The 22,495-nt window shown below is 58.7% G+C and overlaps 2 protein-coding genes across 2 annotated transcripts in view; one reads left to right on the forward strand and one right to left on the reverse strand.

Annotated features, from left to right (window-relative positions):
* UBA7 (ubiquitin like modifier activating enzyme 7) overlaps nucleotides 1–17,495 on the reverse strand; it is a 57,523-nt gene extending 40,028 nt beyond the window's left edge. Inside the window, exons 1-8 of the mRNA XM_065408785.1 lie at nucleotides 17,423–17,495; nucleotides 15,741–15,849; nucleotides 15,359–15,527; nucleotides 14,035–14,169; nucleotides 12,608–12,714; nucleotides 12,234–12,324; nucleotides 11,324–11,462; nucleotides 10,685–10,782 (exon numbers count right to left, since the gene is read on the reverse strand). Coding sequence (XP_065264857.1) covers nucleotides 10,685–10,782; nucleotides 11,324–11,462; nucleotides 12,234–12,324; nucleotides 12,608–12,714; nucleotides 14,035–14,169; nucleotides 15,359–15,527; nucleotides 15,741–15,796 — 795 coding nt within the window. The 5' untranslated portion in view covers nucleotides 15,797–15,849; nucleotides 17,423–17,495. The remainder of the gene's footprint in view (nucleotides 1–10,684; nucleotides 10,783–11,323; nucleotides 11,463–12,233; nucleotides 12,325–12,607; nucleotides 12,715–14,034; nucleotides 14,170–15,358; nucleotides 15,528–15,740; nucleotides 15,850–17,422) is intronic.
* An 807-nt stretch (nucleotides 17,496–18,302) lies between these two features.
* Nucleotides 18,303–21,840, forward strand: TCTA (T cell leukemia translocation altered). Its single transcript, XM_065408001.1, has 3 exons — nucleotides 18,303–18,516; nucleotides 19,924–19,978; nucleotides 20,483–21,840. The coding sequence occupies exons 1-3, from the start codon at nucleotides 18,303–18,305 to the stop codon at nucleotides 20,523–20,525; spliced, it is 312 nt and encodes a 103-aa protein (XP_065264073.1). The 3' UTR covers nucleotides 20,526–21,840.
* The last annotated feature ends 655 nt before the right edge of the window (nucleotides 21,841–22,495 follow it).

Here is a 22,495-nt window from a genome sequence, read left to right on the forward strand (position 1 = left end):
GACGCATTTCCATTACATGCATCTGACGAAGTGGGCATTCACCCATGAAAGCTTATGCTCCAATACATCTGTTAGTCTTAAAGCTGCCACAAGACCCTCTGTTGCTCCTCACTTAAAGTCATCCCGGTTAAGGTTGTTTCGTTGCTGATCAATTAGGGAACTTGCTCGTTTAAAGTTGTGCAATGCTCCCTTCTAACATCGTTTGGCAGCCGCCTGCTTTGTCCACTGCTTGCAGGAAGAGCAGCCCGTTGCAGCTACCTGGTGGGGGCTTGTAACCAGGGTGGACCGGCAGCCCCCCCATCAGCTCCCCCTATCAGCTCCCCGTTCCCTTAAGTTCCCTGTGCTGCAGCCGCCCAGCAGGCTATCAATAGGAAGTTCAGCTGTCCCTCCCCCCACTGCCATGTCCTGCTCCTGCCCTCTGCCTTGGAGCTGCTCCCAGAGACTCCTGCTTGCTGTGCAAGGGGTGGAAGGGGGAGCTAATGTCAGGGTGTTCCCCTCCCCCCTGCTCCTTCACCCCGCTTACCCCTTCTCCATATAGAGCAGGAAGGGGACACAGACGGAGAGAGACAGAGAGAGCTTGGGGCAGCAGCTGCTGTCTCAACTTCCTGATCCCCTTAAAAAGACAATGCACTTAAGAGTGGGTCAGCTTACTTAAAGGGGAAGTGTGCATTTCTCTCTCTCCCCCAAACACAAGGTGTGTGTCTGTCTCTGTCTGCTATGCTGTCTCCCCTCCCTCGTGTTCGTGCTGCCTTGATGAGAGGCTACATTAACAACAATGTGTTAACCCTTGAGGGCTCAGCCAAGTGCTAGTTCATCATTTAGCAGCAAGGCATTCCCTGCGAAATATCCCTCCCTCTTCCACCCTCTAACTTCACCACCTCAACCAAGCTTCACAATCATCATAGCTGTGAACAGTATTAAATTGTTTGTTTAAAATGTATACTGTGTGTATATCTATATAATATATAGTTTTTTGTCTGGTGAAAAAAATTTCCCTGGAACCTAAGCCCTCCCCCCCAACCCCCCATTTACATTAACTCTTATGGGAAATTGGATTCGCTTAACATCGTTTCGCTTAAAGTCGCATTTTTCAGGAACATAACTACATCGTTAAGAGAGGAGTTACTGTATCTTGACTTTAGTAAGACTTTCGACCCAGTCCCCCATGACATTCTCATAAGCAAACTAGGAGAAAGTGGTCTAGATCAGGGGTGGGCAAACTTTTTGGCCAGAGGGCCACATCTGGATGGGGAAATTGCATGCAGGGCCATGAATGTAGGGCTGGGGCACAGGGTTGGGGTGCAGGACGGAGTGCGGGTTGTGAGAGGCGGTGAGGTGTGCAGGAAAGGGCTCAGGGCAAGGGGTTGGGGCGCAGGAGAGATGTGGGGTGTATGAGGGGGCTCAGGGCAGGGGTTTGGGGTGCAGGAGGGGTGCAGCAGGGGGCTCAGGGCAGGGGGTTGGGGTGCAGGGTGCAGGGTTTGGGGTGCGGACTCCAGCCCGGCACCCCTTACCTTGAGCGGCTCCGGGGTGGCAGCAGCATTCAATGGGGCTAAGGCAGGCTCCCTGCCTGCCCTGGCCCCGCGCCACTCCCGGAAGCGGCCGCCACCACGTCCCTGTGGCCCCTGGGGGAGGAGGAGCAGAGGGCTCCGCGTGCTGCCCTCGCCTGCGGGTACCTCCTCCGAAGCTCCCGGCCAATGGGAGCTGCGGAGGGTGGTACCCGCAGGTGATGGCAGCGCGCAGAGCCCTCTGCCCCCCGCACCCCCAGGGGTGCCGGTCGCTTCTGGGAGTGGCACAGGGCCAGGCAGGCAGGGAGCCTGCCCTACCCCTGCAGCACCATGGGAGTGCCGATACGGCCCATAGTTTGCCACCCTTGGTCTAGATTAAACTACTATAAGGTGGGTGCACAATTGGCTGAAAAGCCATTCTCGAAGAGTAGTTATAGTGGGAGGGTACATCTAATGGGGTCCTGCAATGGTCAGTCCTGCGGCTGGCACTATTCAATGTTTTCATTAATAATGCATAATGGAGTTATGACATTATTAATATGAACTTGGGACTGTATAGATCATTGTTGCCACCACTATTATATATTTGCAGCAAATATTGTACAAAAGTTGTCGTATAAGGTGACTATGGAAAGGTTATAATTTGCTGGGTATGATTATGCTATCTGAATGCTTGTATCATTTTTGTAGCTGAAGTTATGAATATTGGCTATGTACTTGTATATCAATGTGTTTTGATTCTAAGTAGCCTCAGTGAATCATTTGGTCAGCTTCTTGAGAAAGGACTATTCTCAGTAAGTGCCCAATCAAGAAACACTTAACTGACACTGGACTTTGGGAGATGCCAATCCACATCTGAGCTTTCCTGGGAACGTTCAAACTAACATGTAAACAATGGCATCGGCCTGCAAATTGAGTCATGCCTGGACATGTGACTTGCCCATGTGACTCCAGACTCCATCTTGCTACTGTGATTTTCCACACTAAGAACAAAAGGTGTCCTTCAACAGGCAAGAGACTATAAAAGGCTGCTGCATCTCCTCCATCTTGTCTTCAATCCTGCTTCTTACTTCTGGAGGTACTTTGCTACAAACTGAAGCTCTGAACAAAGGACTGAATGACCCATCCCAGCTGTGGATGTACTCCAGAGACTTGATTTGAACCTGCAGTTTATTCCATCACTGCTACAAGCCTGAACCAAGAATTTTGCCATTACTATATGTAATTGATTCCATTTAACCAATTCTAGCTCTAATCTATATCTTTTTCCTTTTATGAATAAACCTTTAGATTTTAGATTCTAAAGGATTGGCAACAGCGTGATTCATGGGTAAGATCTGATTTGTATATTGACCTGGGCAGGGCCGGCTTTAGGCCAATTCCCCCGATTCCGGCTCCGCGCCAAAGAGGGCCCCGCGCTCTAAAGAAGAGTGGCTAACTTAGGCGCCTTTTTAATTTTTACTCACCCGGCAGCGCTCCGGGTTTTCGGTGGCACTTCGGGAGCGGGTGCTTCACTCACTCCGGGTCTTTGGCGGCATCCTTGAGTGCTGCTGAAGACCCAAAGCGCCTCCGGGTGAGTCATCCCTGTCGGGAACCCGTCAAAACTATTCGAATCGGGCCCCGCACTTCCTAAAGCCAGCCCTGGACCTGGGTCTGCAGCTTGGTCCTGTGGGATCGGGAGAACCTTTTTCCTTTTACTGGGATATTGGTTTTCATAACCATTCATCCACATAATGAGTGGCACTGGTGGTGATACTGGGAAACTGGAGTGTCTAAGGAAATTGCTTGTATGACTTATGGTTAGCCAGTGGGGTAAAACCGAAGTCTTCACTGTTTGACTGCTTTGGTTTGCCTTGGTGTGCAAAGGAACCCCAGCCTTGAGCTGTAACTGCCCTGCTCTAAGCAATTTGTCCTGAATTGGTACTTTCAAAAGTATCCCACCTAGGGCAGCATCATTACAGGAGTGGAGAGCATGCTTATCAAATGTGCAAATGACACTGAGCTGGGAGGGGTTGTAAGTGCTTTGGAGGACAGGATTATAATTCAAAATGATCTGAACACACTGGAGAAATGGTCTGAGGTAAACAGGATGAAATTCAGTAAGAACAAATGCAAAGTGCTCCATTTAGGAAGGAACAATCAGTTGCACACAAACACAATGGGAAATGACTGCTGAGGAAGGAGTAGTGCAGAACTGGATCTGGGGGTCATAGCAGACCACAAGCTAAATATAACTCAACAGTGTAACACTGTTGCAAAAAAAGCGAACATCATTCTGGGATGTATTAGCAGGAGTGTTGTAAGCAAGACACAAGAAATAATTCTTCTGCTCTACTCTGCACTGACTAGGCCTCAGCTGGAGTATTGTGTCCAGTTCTGGCGCCACATTTCAGGAAAGATGTGGACAAACTGGAGAAGGCCAGAGAAGAACAACAAAAATGATTAAAGATCTAGAAAACATGACCTATGAGGGAAGATTGAAAAAAAAACCATTTTTTTTTAGTCTAGAAAAGAGAAGACTGAGAGGGGACATGATAACAGTTTTCAAGTACATAAAAGGTTGTTAAAAGAGGAGGGAGAAAAACTGTTCTCCTTAACCTCTGAGGGTAGGACAAGAAGCAATGGGCTTAAATTGCAGCAAGGGAGGTTTAGGTTGGACAATAGGAAAAACTTCCTGTCAGGGTGGTTAAGCATTGGAATAAATTGCCCAGAGAGGTTGTGGAGTCTCCATCACTGGAGACTTTTAAGAGCAGGTTGGACACACACCTCTCAGGGACGGTCCAGGTAATACATAGCAGGCAGCAGGACTAGATGACCTCATGAGGTCCCTTCCAGACCTGCATTTCCAGGAGTCTGAGTGTTTGTGTGCACCCCACACAAGGCCTCGAGGGATGAAGCTGGTAAAGGGGCCAATCAGCTGCTCAGACTGCCCACGGAGAAGGATACAAGCAGGAAGCTGGCACCCGTGGGGGCTGCAGTCCCTCCCTGGGAGGGGTGTTGGGGCTACAGCAAGCAGCCTACTCCTGGGAGGAGGGTTTGGAGCTGGTACAGCCAGGGGTAAAGGGGGGGACGGGGGGACGACCAGATGCTGTAGGAAGGAATCCAGGGAAGGAGCAAGGGCTGCAGGGAGCAGCCAGAGTTGCCAGGTATGGGGCCCCGGACTGGACCCTCGAGTAGCAGGCGGGCTGGGTTCCTCTGCCAGCCCCTGCAGATGTGGCGCCAGAAGACTGCCTGAGGCTGTTTGTGTGGAAGGGCTTTGGTAACCCCAGAAGGGGAATCCTGTAGGGAGTCAGCCGGAGGTGAAAGGGGCTGCAGGGCGAGCCAGGACAGGGGAAGACACTGCCAGAGGAGGGTGCAATGCCTGGCAGAGCTAATCCCCAAGAGCCCCTTGCGGAGGGGAAGCAGGTGGCTGTAGGAGGGAGCCCAAGGAACCAGCTGGGCTGGGCAGGGGCTGCTGGGGAAGGCCGCAGTCCCCGCTGGGCAGGGGGAGGAGGGCTGGGAGGCTACAGGACCAGGTAGCCCACAGTCCCTCCCTGGGGGGGAGAGGTGTTGGGGGGCTGGCAAACCCCAGAGAGGGGCAGGGCCAGGAGAGGGCAGGAGGTGGCAGGAGAGGGCTCAAAGGGAATAGGCCTTGGCAGCTGAGCAGAGGGGCCCTGAGTCGGAACCTGGAGCAGAGAGTAGGCCCGGGGCCCTGCCAGCCACTGAGGAGTGGCACTGGGGCAGTGAAAGGGAGTCTGCCAGGGAGGGAGACTGGTGCCTGGAAGGGAAAAGGCTGGTAGTGGCCTGGCCGGAGGCTGAGTCACCAAGAGGCAGCAGCAGCTTGGGGCGTCGCAGACCCGGCGACAGAGACGGAGGGAGGGAGGGCCTGCGACTGCGGGAAGAGGCTCCACCTGGCAAGCTATTCCCCAGTGACCAGGGGAGGCACCAGCCCAGTGGAGCCCCCGTCACGGGAACGAGACTTTTACCAACGTTCAACACACTCACAGGCCTGATGATTAACAGTGGGTGGGGATGGACGCCAACCTCCTGGGGCTGCCCTGACTGACGCTGGGCACTTCACCCCTGAACAAGAGCATCCACACAGGGGTTCGGGGCAGTGCATGGCCTGGCTTCACACCTTCGAGACATGCCCTTACTAAGACAAGCCTCAGGTTCCTTTAGTTTCACAGGCTTTCCCTGGGGTTCCATGACACGTCCACAGCAGGGCCTGCAGACAGTCTGATGCAAAGCCCTGTGCTGGTGAAGAAGCAGCGCGAGGGCTCATCTGCACTAGAGAAATAGGTTGGTTTAACGACATCAATCAGGCATGTGAAAAATCCATGCCCCCCCCCCGCCCCCACATGGCAGAGTCCCAAGGTAGACAGCACAAGAATTCTTCCATTGACCTAGCTGCCGCCGTTGAGGGAGGTGGATTGCCCACACTGACCAGAGAGCCCCTCCCGTTGGCACAGGTAGTGTCTACACTGAACACTACAGCAGCATGCTCTAGTGTTTTAAGTGTAGACAAGCCCTTAGCCACACAATCGGTATCCGAGTTGTCAAGCTCTAGATAATAATGGTTAATTTAGCATTATAGTCTGTGTCCTCACTGTTAAGAAAACGTGGGTTTACTGTGGGAGAACTAATATGCATTAGCACAGGGATGGGCAAACTTTTTGGCCCCAGGGGCACATCTGGGTATGGAAAGTGTATGGCGGGCCATGAATGCTCTTGAAATTGGGGGTTGGGGTGCGAGAGGGGGTGAGAGCTCTGGCTGGGGGTGCAGGCTCTGGAATGGGGCCAGAAATGAGTTCAGGGTGCGGGAGGGGGCTGTGGGCAGGAGGTTGGGGCATGGGGGGGAGGGAGGAGGGCTCTGGCTGGGGGTGTAGGCTCTGGGGTGGGGCTGGGGATGAGGTGTTGGGGGTGCAGGAGGTTGCTCCAGGCTGGGATGGAGGAGTTTGGAGGGCGGGAGGGGGGGAATCAGGGCTGGGGAAGAGGGTTGGGGTGCGGGAGGGGGTCAGGGGTGCAGGCTCTGAGCAGCGCTTACCTCAAGCAGCTCCCAGAAGCAGCGGCATGTCCCCCCTGCAGCTCCTACATGGAGGTGCAGCCAGGCAACTCTGCACACTGCCCTGTCCGCAGGCACCACCTCTGCAGCTCCCATTGGCCACATTTCCTGGCCAATGGGAGCTGCGGGAGCAACGCTTGGGATGGGGGCAGTGTGCCGAGCCCACTGGCTGCCCCTACGTGTAGGGGCCGGAAGGGGGACATGCTGCTGCTTCTGGGAGCCGCGCGGAGTGACGCAACCCCCGACCCCACTCCCCGGCTGGAGCACCGGAGTGGGGCAAGCCCCAGACCCTGCTGCCTGATGGGAGCTCGAGGGCCGGATTAAAACATCTGGAGGGCTGGATGCAGCCCCCGGGCCGTAGTTTGCCCACCCCTGCATTAGCATCTCCCTGTGAAGACCCAGTGCTCTACGTGTCCCACTAACAGCTATACAGGTGAAATCAGACAATCTCTATGGAATGAACTCGCACAGGAAAAAGACAAAGGACAAAAACATGCCATCTGCCACCGGTAGGTGAACACTTCTCACACAGCGATCACTCCATGTCTGACCTCTCAGTCCTCGGCCGCACAGGAAATCTGCACAACTCCTTCAAAAGACGAGCCTGTGAGTTTACATTCATAACTTTGCTAGACACTAAAAATTGTCTTAATAAAGACACTGGATTTATAGCTTATTACAACAATCTGTAACCACTAACCCCCTCTCCCTTTGTGTCCTGTGACTACAGGGGTGTTAATGGGCCACTCTACGTTAAATGGTTCCTTACAATATGTGTAACTACTTACGCTAAAACTATCTGTTCAATCTTAAATTTAGCCAGGACACTCTCAATAGGTTTCCAGAGCTGAAGAAGAGCTCTGTGTGGCTCGAAAGCTTGTTTCTTTCCCCAGCAGAAGTTGGTCCAATCAAAGCTATTCCCTCACCCACCTCGTATCTCTAATATGCTGGGACTGACACAGCTACAACACCACTGCAAACATAGTGGAGACACAGCATTTTAGTTTCTCCAAAAGGCAGCCAATGCAAAGGAGTAACAGCATAATTCACCTTAAAAATCCTTGCTTTCGGCAGTAGAGAGCAGTAAACTTGTCAGAATGATACTGAAATGTATCGTAACACAATATGTAGCATATATAAAAAATTAAATTAAAATATGCAGGGAAAAGTATAAGCAATTCAGCAGAAAAATCAACATTTAGGCATGCAGCAAATGAAATAAGAGTAAAGTGTTAATGTGCATTCCGGTGTCTGCGGGGGGGATTACTTACAGAAATAAGGATTTTAATAAATTTTCAGTGACGACAGGAGAGGGAACACATGTTCCTGGAAGTCCCAAACGGGATTGGATGTTACAGGAATTTATGCCCATTTTAGATCATTGGTGTCTTTGGGAGAGGGAACAGAGAAAGTACAAAGCTAGTGCAACCGAAAGGCTCGTGAACAAAAACGTAAAATACAAGCCCCCCAAACCGATGTATTTAGTTCATTTAATTCCATGACTTTCAGGTCTAAAACTCGTAATTTTTGAACACTCGTGGCTGCCGATCGCATACTTCTCTCTAGTAACAATGGCAGTAGCAATTTGCCTTTTCAGAAGGGCTTCATACACGATAGTATAATGCCCTATGGGCCAGATTTTTAAAAGCATTTAGGCAGCTAGTGGGATTTTCAAAGGCACGGAGATGCTCTCACCCTTCAGAGATCTGGCCTGGGGTGAATATTTGGGAGCCAAGTGCTACACACCCGTGGAGACGTGAAGAAGCCCCAGGGGGCTGGCTAGAGAAGCAAAGGAACAGTTGACAAGGCAATCCCCATTGGTGGATCAAAGGAAAGGGAAGAGGTTTGACACCCAAGCAGGAAATCATCCAGCCTTGATGTCCTGAGTCCAAAGAATTAACGTGTGGATTAAAACAAAGGAGAAAAGGATGAAATTTAGAATTAAAACCTAATGTCGCCATACAGACAGGAAGTGCTGTTCCAGAAACACCGTGAGCTCTGACCGCTGAATGTACTAGCGACACATAGTCAGTGATTTGCTCTCAAGTGGCAGTGCCACCCACCGGCCCCCCCGGTAAGGACGGCCCACGATGAAGTGCCAAGGGAAATCAGGGTAACATTTTCAAATAAAGAATGGCCAAGAGTGATACTGGCCTGGCAGCGGCAGGCGCCAGAGCAGGAACAAGAACAGCGGCCAAGGCAAATTTGCGATGGGCATTCTGCAGAATGAGAAGCTGAGCCGGGATGCCCATATACACTAAACCATGGCTGACAATTGTTACTTTTGGGGGGCAAAATACAGCACTGAATGGAGTCTCCTTCAGCCGCCCAGCACATCCCAGCGGCTGAGGCAGAGCTGCCTTGGCTAGGCAGCACGACCCTGGGAGACAGGAGCTGAGCTGCACTGTCCTGGCAGAGGAAACAAAAAGCCCCTCTGCTCCCCTGTGATACATGGGGGGGGGGGGGGGGGGTAGCTCCCTTTGATGGACAGCCAGCCAGCTGTAAAATCCCCCTTGGTCTGTTCTTTACTTGCTTTACCTGTAAAGAGTTAACAAGCCCACAGGTAAAAGAAAAGGAGTGCGCAACTGACCAAAATAGCCAATGGGAAGGTAGAACTTTTTAAAATTGGGAAAGAAACATTCCCTTTGTCTAGTATCAGGGGGTAGCCGTGTTAGTCTGTATCTACAAAAACAACAAGGAGTCTGGTGGCACCTTAAAGACTAACAGATTTATTTGGGCATAAGCTTTCGTGGGTAAAAACCTCACTTCTTCAGATTCCCTTTGTCTGTTGTTCTCTGGGCTGCAGGGACAGAGCAACAATGGTGTAAGCAGCTTAAGCCAGGTATGATTATAGATTATCAATTCATACCTCAAACCTACTTATCTGAAGCCTCAGATATGTAAGTACAATTAGGGAATGTCTAAAAAGACGTGATTAGGGTTATTTCTTATTGGCTTGTGGACTCCTCTGTGCTAACCTCAGATGCTTTGTTTGCTTGTAACCTTTAAGCTGAACCCCCAAGAAAGCTATTTTGGATGCTTGATTTTTGGAATTGCTCTTTTAAAATCTAGCAAAAGCCCAAGTTCCATATGTATTTATTTCTTTGTTTTTAAATAAAATTTACCTTTTTAAGAACAGAATTGGATTTTTGGTGTCCTAAGAGATTTGTGCATACATTGTTTGACTAGCTGGTGGCAACAGCTAATTTCCTTTGTTTTCTTTCTCAGCTCTTCCTTGGAGGGGGGCAGGGTGAAAGGGCTTCAGGGTACCCCACAGGGAGGAATTCCCAAGTGCTCCTTCCTGGGTCCAAGGGGTTTTTTTGCATTTGGGTGGTTGCAGCGTTTACCAAGCCAAAAAGTCAGAGAAAAGCTGTAACCTTGGGAGTTTAATACAAGCCTGGAGATTCCAGTATTAATTTTTAGAATCCTTGCAGGCCCCCCACTTTCTGCACTTGGAGTGACAGAGTGGGGATTCAGCCTTGACACCACCACACTCCAAACGCCCCCCCTCCCACCCCCGGTAACTGTTACCCCTTCTGCCCCAAGCTGGCAGTGCCCCAGCTCCTAACCCCAGCCCTGATTTTGCCCCCTCCCACCTCTGCCTCCAGCAGTTTGGCCCTCCTGTGCAATCAGTTTGGCCACAGCCTGCCCCCCCCCCCGATTTGCCCCCTCCAGACCCAGGGAACAGGAGGTCCCCCAGGGGGGCAGCGCAAGGCCAGCAGTTCCAGCACACTGAGCATCCGCAAGGACATGTTTGGTCCCAGCAAAGCAGCAAATTCTGATGGGCAGCAGTTTGTAACACTGCACCCATTTGCGGGGTGGGGGCCTGGACAGCCGTGGGAGGGGGGGAGCAAGGGGCAAGCGGGGGGGGGGGGGGGCCATCTGTGAGGGGTGGGAGTCGGGCGGCCTAGCCAGCCATAGGGCAGCCCAGCCAGCCCCGGGGCGGGCAGAGTTGGGGGCCCAGCTGCGGGGGAGAAAACTGGGGGCTGAGTGGGGGGCCCAGCCAGCCACAGGGGCCCTGGGGGAGGCGCAGAGTGGTGGGGCCCAGCCAGCTGCAAAGGGGACCATGGGGGGGCCTGGCCAGCCATGGGGGGCCCTGGTGGTGGTGGGGGGGGTCAGCTGGGGGCATACTCACGTAGGAGTGCAGCTGTGGCACCTTCACCTGGGTGATGACTCCACCACGCTGGTACGGGGCAAAGGAGCTGGTGTCCCCAATCTCCAGCGTCAACTCATCTGGGGGAGGCAGTGCCCGGGTGAGGGGGGCCCTGAGTCCCCACAACTCCTCCCCGGCTCTGTAAGCCTGTGGCCCCGCCCCTGGGCCCCCGCAGTCTGTGGCAGCTGGGCACGGCCTGTGTGTAAGGGCGTCTCTGCCATCTCAGCCTGGCCCAGACCTGCCCAGGGCCCAACCCAGAGCCAGGAGCCCAAGGCCAGCCTAGCCCTGGCACTAGGGGACTCACACGGGCCCAGGTGGGGCACACGGAGGGTTGGTCGGAGCCCAGCAGCCCCCACAAGGGGCTGGGCTGAAAGCAGGGAAGCCCTCATCCCTCTCTGCCCCCCCGGAGAGGTGGGGCTAGTGACTTTCAGTGAAAAACTACATCCTAGCCCCCATCGCAATGGCCTCCCCCCAGAGCAGGGTCCCCCCCCCAATGCTACCCTGCCCCCAGAGCGGGATCCCCCAATGCTCCCTGGTCCTCAGAGCGGGGTCCCCCCAATGCTCCCTGGTCCTGGGATCCCTGACCCTGTGCTTTCCTGGCCCCAGCCAGTGGGGGCTCACCCAGAACACGGATGGCGTGGGGCTTGCAGCCGTTCAGCTGACTCATGCCCTCCAAGTCGGAGAATGTCACAAAGTCGCCATCTGCAAAGCCATGGCTATGGCCCTGCCCGTCCCTGCAGGTCACCACCCCGGGCGTGCCCTGGGGAGAGAGAAGGGGTCAGCAACCCCACTTGGGCCACATGGCAAGGGGGTTACAGGAGGAAGGGTGACCCTGGGGCAACCCACATAGGGAGAGGGCTACGGGGTGGGGGAGGGTGTGACAAGGTGGGAATTTTTGTAATATTTTTACAAAGCCCATGTGTTCCTCAGTTTCCCCATATGTCACATTGTTCCCCAGGGTGGAAAAGGCCTGTGTGCTCTCAGGGGTGGACATGTGGATGTTGCCTGGGGGGGGGGGGGGGGGACATGGGCATGTGGGGGTCACCAGGGAGTCTCATGGGTGTGTGGGCATTGCTCAGGGTGGGCGTGTGTGGGCATCACCCAGTGGTCTGAGCCGGGGGGGGGGGCAGTCACTGAGGACTGGCCGAGGCCGACTCGTAAGATGGAGGCGCTGAGGAAACAGTGTCAGAGCCAGTCACCAGGACTTGGACCCACAGCGCCCCACAGCCCAGAGGGAGCCAGATCGCACGGCTCTGCAGGGATGCTGGGCACAGAGCCTGCCCAAGAGCGAAGAACGGGGGGTTGCCTGCTGAGCAGGAAGGACAGGGAGGAGCCAGGGCCCATCACAGCTTGGCCGGCTCGTCATGGCGCTGGCTTGGCCAGGGTGGGCAAGGGATGAACTCCTGCCTCTTGGGGCTCCCTCTGTGGTGCCTGGGTGACTCCTGGCTGGGGGCCCGGGCCCTGAGGGGGGAGACAGGCTTCCCCAGGTGCCCGGCCGAGGCCCCAGTGAAGGCGCTCGGCCTGGCTGTACCTGCGAGATGTGCTGGACGTAGGCGCAGACGGGCTCAGCCTCCGAGGGTTCGTCTACCACAAAGTTCTCCCCGAAGTCACAGAACAGCTGCCTAGAGGCAGGAGCAGGGGCTGGGTCAGCACCCCTGGCCAGTGCACCTCCCTCCCCACAGCATCCCCTGCTGGGAGAGGCTGGGACTGGAGTAGCAGGGGGCTCCCCACACAGCCACCGCCCCTACCCGCCCCCCACAGTGCCCCCTGCTGGGAGAGGCTGGGGCTGGAGTAGCCAGGGGCTCCCCCTACAGCCAGGGCTCCTGCCCCACCCCACAGCACCCCCTGCTGCAGAGCACCTGGCATGCATGTGTCTCAACAGTGCAGGTAGCATCTTACGCTTACCCGGCCAGCCCCTTGGTGTCAGCCAGGACGAAGCGGATGCTGCGGGCATGGCAGATGTCGCTGATGCGGAGCTGTTCCTCCAGTGGCGAGTTGCTCAGAACCACAACCTGAGCCAAGACCCAGCGTTAGTGCAACCGGGATCTGGCTCGGGGGTGGCTGTGCCCCCCGGAAGAGGCCTCCAAGCACAGTGCCACACCCCCTGGGCCAGCATGTTTCCCTGATGCCGCTTCACAGTCACTCAACTGGCTTTGGCATTAGCTAGATGGGAACTTCACTCCCCCTGCCAGCCGCTGGGCAGTGCCAGCCAGATGGGTCAGTGCGCTGAAGGCCCACAATGGGGTGCTCACATGGCCGTTTGTGCAAGCCCTGGATTGTTCTTTGCAGGGAGAAGCAATCCCAAAACTGCTTGTTTAGGAACTCCGAAAGCTACAGCCAGCCCTCAGCTGGGACCCGGCACAAGACTCCCTGCCACCCCGGCCTCAGATGGGATCACTCCCCAGATTCCCCGCCCCCCTGGGCTCAGCTTAGGGTTTCCAACATTCTAATCACACAAAACCAAACACCCTTGCCCTGCCTGCCCCTTCCCTGAAGCCCTGCTCCTGCCCCACCCCTTCTCCGAGGTGAGGGCTCCGGCTGGGGGGTGCCGGCTCTGAGGTGGGGCCAGGGATGAGGGGTTTGGGGTGCAGGAGGGTGCTGAGGCGTGGGGCAGGGGGTTGGGACGCAGGAGAGGGTTCAGGGTGCAGGCTCCGGGTGGCGCAGATCTCAGGTGGCTCCCGGAAACAGTTGGCATGTCCCTCGGCTCCCAGGTGCAGGGGCAGCCACAGGGGGCTCCGCGTGCTGCCTCTGCCCACAGGCGCTGCCCCTGCAGCTCCCATTAGCCGCAGTTCCCGGCCAATGGGAGCTGCGGAGCCAGTGCTCGGGGTGCGGGCAGAGTGCGGAGCCCCCATGGCCACCCCATGCCTAAGAGCTGAACATGCTGGCCGCTTCTAGGAGCCACGCAGAGCCAGGTAGGGAGCCTGCCAGCCCCGCGCCAACCGGACTTTTAATGACCTGATCAGCGGTACCGACCAGAATCACCAGGGTCTCTTTTAAACCGGGCGTTCCAGTCAAAAAACGGATGCCTGGCAACCCTAGCTCAGCTGGGACCCCACCCCAGACTGCCCCACCAGGCTCAGCTGGGACCCCACCCCAGACTGCCCCTCAGACCCCCCGCCCCCGGCTCCCGTCACCCTCGGACTCAGCTGTGGATCCTCCCCCCTGCCTCCCAGACTCAGGCTGGTTATGCTGGCCGTTTCCAGAAGCTGAGTGACACCTGCCAAGCCTCAGCTCCCGGCTGCCCCACACCAGCAGCCTGGACCCAGCTCCTGCCTGCTTGAGGCCCCTGCAAGCCCACAGATATGGGTGCCCGAGCCACGGCCCCATCTCACCTGGAAGGCTGCCAGGAAGCTCTCGGACAGCTCCCTGGTGTAGGCTGTCACAGGCACATAGCTGTTGAGCTCTGCCAGGCGCTGCTGGGAGGCCACGGCTCGGTTCCGGCCCACATCGCTCTCAGACAGGAAGAACTGCAGAGATAGCCCCACGTGAGGAGTGCCCCCGGCCCATGGCCAGGAGAAACCCTCCTCTGCTGTGACGGGACACGGCCGCAGCCTCCTTACCGATGGGCTGAGCTTTGGTCACGTGGCACACAGCCCCCTCGTGCCTCCCCAGTCGCAGTGCTCACCTGGGCACCACCCATTGCTTCGGGGGACATTAGCAGCTGGCCTTGAGCATCAGGGCTGCACAGGCTGCCCATGGCACTGCAGCCTTGGCTCCCCACACCCTCAGCAAGCACTCTGGAGAGCGGGGCTGGTGCAGGGGGAGCCCTTACAAAGAAGAGACCAGGGGATTTAGGGAGAGGGCTCCCCACATCCAGATCTCCCCTTTGCACAGCACCAGCCCTACCCCAGCCCAGGCTGTTTGAAAAGCCAGAGAAATTCCCAGACAGAAACTGACCTTGAGCTGCACGGTGCTATGGCCGAGAGCCCCAAGCAGGGACTGAAGGGAAAACCCAGCCTGGCTGGGGTGAGGATCCCCAAACTAAGCGCTTGAACCTGGTCAGGAGGTTAAATTGAACGATACCCAAGGGCTGGGGCTGAGCCAGCCTGCACCCACCCCGGCTAGGAGAGAGAGTAATAATCACATGGGTTGTTAAAAATCCCCTTCTTTGGGCCTGCCCCACCCCAGTCCGTGGCCAGGTCAAAGCGGGCTGGCAGTGCAGGGCCAGGAGGGGATGGGGCCAAACTGTGGCCCCACACCTGTGCAGGGCTGGATCTTCTTGGCATTCCACTGTACTTGGGAGAGCCAGGCGCTGGGGACGGGATTGATGGAAGCACTCAGGCTTAATGCGGCTTCTGTCAGGTTTGGGGGGACAGCTGCAGGGAGTCAGCAGGTGAGGCTGTCACTGAGCACTCCGGTAATCACTGCCGCCAATTGCAGAGGCAGGACAGGGATACTGTGGAGAAATGCCTGTCGCTAGTTGTGGTGCAATTCTCATCAGAAGCGGAGTCCCTCTCAGTGCCCTGGTCTCCACCAGAGCAGTTCCTGAGTGGCAGCTGCTGCTGACAGGTTGGCACCAGGCAAGTAGATGGGCGTGCTTGGGCCCTGGTGGCATCCCAGCCCCAGAACGCAGGATGAACACAGGCCAGTCAAGGCTGGGAGGTACATGCCCCCAGAGAGGAGGGACCCCAAGCCCTGCCCCCACACCTCGGGTACCTGCGAGGAGAGGTCACTCCATTGGGCATTGCCCGGGTCGTGCACAGTGATTGATTTCACCCCAGCCAGGATGATGTTCTTGGCAATCTCCACACCCAGGCCCTTCATCCCCGACACCAGCACAGCAGTTTTTGCCAGCCTCCGCATGGCTTCATGACCCAGCACGTAGCTATGGGACAAGCACAGTGGGCGTGTGGGGGAGAGAACATGCAGCTGGCACAGCCCCTACTCCACCATGTCCCCACCCCACCACACCTGGCCCCTCCCCCACCACGGCCCTGTCGCACTAGCCCCGCCCCATCACACCCACACTGGGACACTGCACCTGGCACGCTCCTTGGCTGACCCCAGGAGCTCCCTGATCTCCAGGCCCAGCACTCACAGCTGCCGCGAGTACAGGCCCTCGTCGATCTCGCCCAGGCTCTCAGAGCGCCTCATGCTGCTTCTGCCCAGTGCAGATGTGGGTGAGGTGGGTGCGGCTGTGCCCAGCCCTGCATGAGAAAAGAACCAGGCTAGGAGCCAGGACTCCTGGGCCCTGCTCCTGGTCCTCCACTGGGGCTAGTGGCTCCACATCAGCTCCATTCCTGGCTGCAAAGGGCAGCAGGATGCTCCACGCAGCCAGCCAGGCTGCCCTGGGCCCCCTAGAGCCGTCCAGCTCCAGCCCAGCCCCCAGCTGTGGGTGGGCAGCTCCTCTCTCTGGGTCCCAGAGCTGGCAGCTAACACACGGCTGTGGGCAGCAGAGCCTGTCCGGAGGTATGGGGGAGATTGGCAGGGCCTGGCAGGAGGCTGGCACGCAAGCTGGGCTAGAGCCATGGTGCAGAGCACCCAAGGGGCATCACAGATGTCACCCAGGGCTGCAGCCAGAAGGGGCCAGCCCATTGGCTGTACCAGGGCAGCACTGGGGGCAGCGGGCGCTCAGGATGCTGAAATGAACCCCATGAGGTGGTGGATGCTCCCTGCCACAGGTTGGCAGGCTCAGGGGCTCCAACCCCATCTCCAGCATCTCCCGGCAGAGGCCTGGCTCCGTGAGGTTTAACGCAGCTAGGGGCTTGGCCATGAGGAGGGAAAGGCAGCTCTATCCTGGCACCCTAGCTCAGCCCCGCCCCAGCAGACCCAGCCCTGTGACTGTCAGGAAAGTGAAAGTGAAAGGCCAGCAATGGGAGGGGGAGGGGAGCTGCTGCCAATGGCTGGAAGTGGGCTGCATTCCATGAGCTCCCCAACCCCGGGGCAGCAGCCTCAGAAGGTCCCCGTGCCACGCCCCATGCCATGCAGGAAGCCCGCCTGCCACACAGGGACAGATGGGAGCAAAGACTGTGGCTGAGGGAAGGGAGCTGGGGCCAATCCCTTCCTAGCCCCCAAGGCTAGCTTGGCAGCACCCTCATCCCAGCACCTCACTGCAGCCTGATGGAGCTACGGGCACAGCGCTGCCCTGCGGCAGCAAAGACCAACCCACCCCTGCAGAAGTTGGGCACATGGCACAAGAAGCTGCTGGCATGAAGGCCACTGGAGCAGTCAGTAGCCTCCCTCAGACTGGCTGGTACCCCGCTGCCCAGGCACAGCACACCTGCTGGGTCAGGTGGGGCTGGGCACCATGCAGCAGGAAGGGGACTCCTCTAGACACCCGCCCGGCATGGGCAGGGGTCTGCCACACACCCCACTGCACATCGCATCATGGGGGCCTGCAGAGCACAGAGCTAGCCAGAGCACAGCACAGCAGCAAGGTCCTGGGGACACCAGGGCAGGGGCTTTGCAAAGTGATGCCAGTAGGAGGAGGGGGCAGGCGCCAGGAGCCCACACATATGGGGGCAGAAACATCCTTGCCCCGTGCCTGGGTCTTGTCCCCATGGGCAGAGCGCAAGCAAGGCCCCGCACAACCAGGCCACGCTCAGCCCCTCTAGGGCCCGGGACAGAACCTGCCTCCCAGCCCTCTGCTCCAGCCACCGGACACCGCTCCCTGCCCAGAACCAGCCCTGAGGTGGGAATAACACGGCTGCTGGGGTTCATACCCAGAGGGGGAGGCTGGCGAACCTGCCTGGCCCAGCTGGGCGCGGGGGCAGCACTTACCCTGCCAACCGGTGCCTACACAAGCGCCTGAAAAGCAGCTCAAGGAGGAGAGCAGGAAACGGCAAGTCGAGGAACAGCTACCTCCCGGCTCAGCCTCTTAAAGGCACAGACACGCCTGAGCCACGGGCAGTGGGGTCACCGTCACCAGAGCTCCGCTTGGGGGCAGGGGGGTACGCGGACAGCGGGGATACCGGAGCTCTGCCAGGGCGCAGGTGAGCAGCGGGGACGCCAGAGCGCCGCCAGGGCACGGGCTGGTGCAGGAGCAGCAGGGACGCTGGAGTGTGTAGGGAGGGCATGGTCTGGACACAGCCAGGACTTTCTCCTCAGCAAAGACACATCCCCTCCCACCCTGTCCGAGTGCCCAGCCCAGGGCCTGGCGCAGTGCGCTAGGGGCTGTGTACAGCTGAAGGGGAAGTCTGGTAACCCGCAGCAATGGCACCTATGGACTGTATCCTGGCAGAGGGGACCACCTGGCATCATGCAGCTCCCACTGTCCCTCCCCCGCTGTGATAGCTGGGGCTGACGGTGCTGAGAGGGGAGGGGAGGGGAGGGGCGGGGCCAGTACAGGGGCGGGGTGGGAGGAGGGGTGGGACCAGTTGCGGGGCCGAGCGGGGAGGGCCGGGGGGTCAGTGGGGCAGGCGGTGCAAGGCCACTGCAGGTGGGGGCCAGGTTATGAGCGGAAGGGCGGAACACGTGCGGGGGGGGGACGCGGGCTGTGAGGGAAGGGGCGGGGCCAGTGGGGGCGGGCTGTGGGAGGGGGGGCTGGGCTGGGCTGGGCTGGGCTGCGGCGGCTCCGCTCACTGTCTCGGGGCAGGTTCACGGGGTGCTCCCATTCCAGAGAGGAGGGGAGGCAGTGCTCCGTTGGCGCCTGCGCAGGGCGATGGCGGCACCGTGGCTGGGCTGGGAGGCGCCGGGCCGGGCGCTGCGGGGCCTGGCCTGGCTGGGGCAGGAGTTCGCGGCCGACTGGGCGGCTCAGGACCTGCGGGCCGCGCTCTTCCAGCTGCTGCTGCTCTGGCTGGGCCTCAGCCTGCTGGGCATCCACCTAGCCTGGCGGCTCCACGGAGGCCGCGTCAGCCGCCTCTGCTGCCGTCCAGGTACGGGCCGAACCGAACCCCCCGGGCTGGGCTGTGCTGCCGCCCAGGTACCGACCGGGACGAACGGAGCCCCCGGGCCGGGCCCCGAGCCCCCCAGCCTGCGGGCCCGGCTGTGTTGCTGCCCAGGTACGGGCCCCATCTCCCGGGCTGGGCCCCGAACCCGCCCCGGGCTGTGCTGTGCTGCCCCCCAGGTACCGACCAAACCGGGCTGAATCAACCCTGGTCGGGTCAAACTGAACACTTGGGCTGGGCTGCCAGACAGGTACCGACCCGAGATCCCTGCTTGAGCTCTGCTGCTGCCCTGGTTCCGAATCGGGCCGCCGACCAGGTACCGACCTGAACCAAACCCTTGGCCGGACACCGAATCCCCCAGCCCTGGGCCAGACTTCCGTCCCGGTGCTGACCCGAACTGAATCCCCCGCTGGGCTGGGTTGCTGGCCAAGTACCGACCGAACTGAACCTCCTGTCCCGGGCAGGGCTGACGCTCAGGTACTGACTGGGCTATGCTATGGGGAATGTGGTGGGACCCGGCCCCCAGAGTGGCCCCTGGTTTCTGGGTCCTGGCCCCCCAGTGAGGGGCCAGCTCTGAATGGGGGAGCCCTGGAGGATGGCCCGTTGCCCAAAGTATCGTGCCTGTGGCGATCTTGCCTAACCTGGGCAGTCCCAAGTACTTTGGGGGTCTGGGGTTGGAGCTAGCCCTGTCCCTGGCACCCAGGTCCCAGAAGCATACCTGGGCAGAGCAGCCTAGGCACCTTGTGGGCAGGGGTTGCTGCTGGGCCTGGCCCTGGAGTGGGGAGACGGACCGTGGGCGAATTATAACACTGCTGGGGAGTAGCGCTCAGGCTCTCTTGGGCTTGTCTGGGCAGCTAGCTTGTTCAGATTGGCTTCCCACTCTCTCCCAATGGCCTGTTGTGCACAGGTTCATCCCATAGTGCCACACTTCAGAGCCATTCCTTGTGGAATCTGGACAGGGGATGCTGCGCCCATGTCTCTGTGAGCCTTGCCCTGGTGCACATGGGGCTGAGTGACCCTGGGGAGTGGGTGAGTCCATCAGGGGCAGGGCACGGCGCTCTTCTTCACGCTGTCTCACCTACAGGCTGGAAGGGGGCAGCGAGGACTAGGGCACACACCCCTGCACGTCCCTGGCTGCTTGTGGGCCCCCACCCCGCCCAGAGGAGAATCCAGGAGCACTGCGCCATTGCCCAGGCAGAGGTCCTCCCCCAGGCAGCATGGAAGGGGCTGGCTTGTGCCCAGCAGCTCCCTGGTATCGAGGGGGGGAATCAGGTGCTGGCCTGGCTGTGGCATGTGGAGCAACTGCTAGGCATCTCCCAAGTATCCCTCAGCAAGGTGCCTGTTGCCTGCCCCCTGCCTGGACCCACCCTGACTGCTCCTTCGCCTTGTTTCCAGGCAGAGGTGGCCAGAACGGAGGAACCCCCGCTGGTGCCTCATATTTCCCCACCTGGTGAGTGCTTCCCGCTGTTCAGTCCTGCGCCCCTCAGCAGGGGGCTCACAGGCCTGGAGTCTGGCCCTCCCCACCTCACCAGTTCATAAGGCTCCTTCTCTAAGCGCAGCCCCAGGCCTCAGAAACAGCTGGTCCTGGCCTGTGCGCTGCCAGAATGTGGGGCTCTGAGATGGGCAGAAGCCCAGCCCTGGCAGCTCCTTCCCTGCCAGCAGGGGGAGCCCTGCCACGCCTGCCCTGGGTGGGGGTCACCCCAGTGGTGGCTCTCGTGCCCAGGCAACTGCAGCGGGGTGTATGAGTTGGCATGCCCACTGGTAGTGTCCATCCCCACAGGATCTGTGTGCATGTGTGGAGCCTGCCAGAGGACTCCACCCATCCTTTCCCACTCTGACCCCGGGCTGCCCACTGCTCTCTAGGCCTCTGAGCTGCAGGAGCCAAGCCTCAGGTGTCTGGGGCTCGCCCCAAAGCTCTGTCTATGGCGCCTGCTCTCTTCTCACCCTCCTGTAGGGACAGCTCAAGCAATGAGGCTGTGAAGACGCACCGAGAGTGAGGCGTGGACGGATACGCCGGTGGGCAGGGGCATACCTGGGACAGCTCCACCCATGGGCCCCAGCGCTGCCAGCCAGGGAAACTGGCTTTGCACCTTCGCTGCGTTGGAGACCGCAGCCATGTCACCTGTGGGCTAGCCCCTGGCCAGCAGGGAGCTGTACAGCCAGCTGGCCTGTGCCCATCCCAGCTGGACTCTGCACAGCTGCTCAGGCAGGGCAAGCTCCCATCTCACCCCTGCGGTCACTTCTGGGGGCATCTGCACTGCCCCAAGCACATCAGCCCTTCCCCCTGCCTGCCCCAGACAAAACAGGCCCCTGCAGCAGCCACAGGCCTGTGTCCCCGGTGTACATGGGGGTTGGTGTGTAGTCTGTGCCTCAGTGGTCCTCGTGCGCAGCTTAAATCCTCCCCGAGCACATGCCCCTGAGCCCTGCGCTGAGCCCCTCCCCCAAACTCTTGTCCACTGCTGCCCCCACCACTGATGAGCCAAAAGCCTTCCCGTCCCCCAGCCCCTTCCAGGGAAAATTGCCTGAACCCCTCCCTTCCCTGCTGCCAAGCCCCCTCCTCTGCCCCCAGGGACTATGAGATTCATGCACCTGTACCACTTTCTGCCCCAGCGGGCAAGGTGGGAGGTCCTACTCCCTGCTGCTAGAACTCCTGTGCTCCCTGTGACTCTGGCCCCTGAGGCAACTGCAGCTGCTCCTCAGAGGGGCAGGATTCTGCTCCTGGGCACAGGGGAGATGCAGAGCAGGATGGCAGCGCCGTCCCACTGGTTACACGGTGTGGGAGCAGAGAGCTGAGCTGCCCACCTGCCTGGGGTTTGGTGGTGTGGGGGGCCTTGGGGCAGCACCTGGCTGCTCTTGCCCTGCGCTGTGTCTTATAGCAGTGTTGGAGTGATAGCCCACTGGCACCTGGGCACCAATGCTGCCAGCTTCCACACAGCACCCCATGTGCCATCTGCCTGGTCCAGGTGAGGTCTTCCTAGGCCAGTGCCCTCTGCCAAGGTGCCAGCCCTTGGGATCAGAGCAGGAACAGCATGCCCATGGCAAACCCAGCCTAGGGGCCAGGGTGCCCTTCAGGGCAGTAGGAATAGCTGGACCCAGGTACTTCCAGCCCCACCTGCAGTGAGCGAGGGTATCTCCAAGCCCAGGAAGGGGCAGGGCTCAGAGGCAGCACCTGGCTAATGGCCTGGCAGGCACATGGTGGCACAACTGGGCTTGGAGCCTGTTACCTATATCCCAGGCCAGGCCCTTAGCCCCAGGGCCACCTACTGTCCTTCTGCACCCTGCCAGACCCTGGCTGAAGGCTCCTGTGACCTGCTGGCTGGATTAAATCCCTCTGCTGTGACTATGCTGCCGTTCAATTACTGGGGGGGACTGCATCCATTCTGGCTGTCTCTGACCCTGTCCCTGGAGGAGGGGACCCCTGCTCCTCAGGGAGATGCTGTCCTAGCTGGTGGATGCTGTTGCTCTTCAGGCACTTGGAGCAGCTGCCTTGAACTACTTACCCTCTTCCAGGCAGGGATGGGGGCAAGGGCAGGAGCATGCAGCATAGAATCATAGAATATCAGGGTTGGAAGGGACCTCAGGAGGTCATCTAGTCCAACCCCCTTCTCAAAGCAGGACCAATCCCCAGACAGATTTTTTTTTTGCCCCAGATCCCTAAACCCTGGGTTTAGCAGGCCACTGCTAAAACCACTGAGCTATCCCTCCCCCCACGCAGATGCATGCCTTGCCATGCCGGGGGGAGAAGGCCTGGGGGGAGGGGCATGCCCCCACAGCTGTTTTTGAACAGGCCTGCGGCTGGGCCCTGCTGGCACAGGGCTGGCCCTAGGCACCCTGGTTCACCCACAGCCCCAGTGTGCCCAAATCTCTCTCCTCCTTTCTCATGGGGGGAGGGGGGGAGTGTGCTGGCCAGGTGGCATGTGCCACCCCAGTGCAAGGGCTAGGTCTCCAGTGGGCTGAGCTGGGCTGC

The sequence above is a fragment of the Emys orbicularis genome, chromosome 7 (assembly GCF_028017835.1).
Source record: "Emys orbicularis isolate rEmyOrb1 chromosome 7, rEmyOrb1.hap1, whole genome shotgun sequence".
Taxonomy (NCBI): Eukaryota; Metazoa; Chordata; order Testudines; family Emydidae; genus Emys; species Emys orbicularis.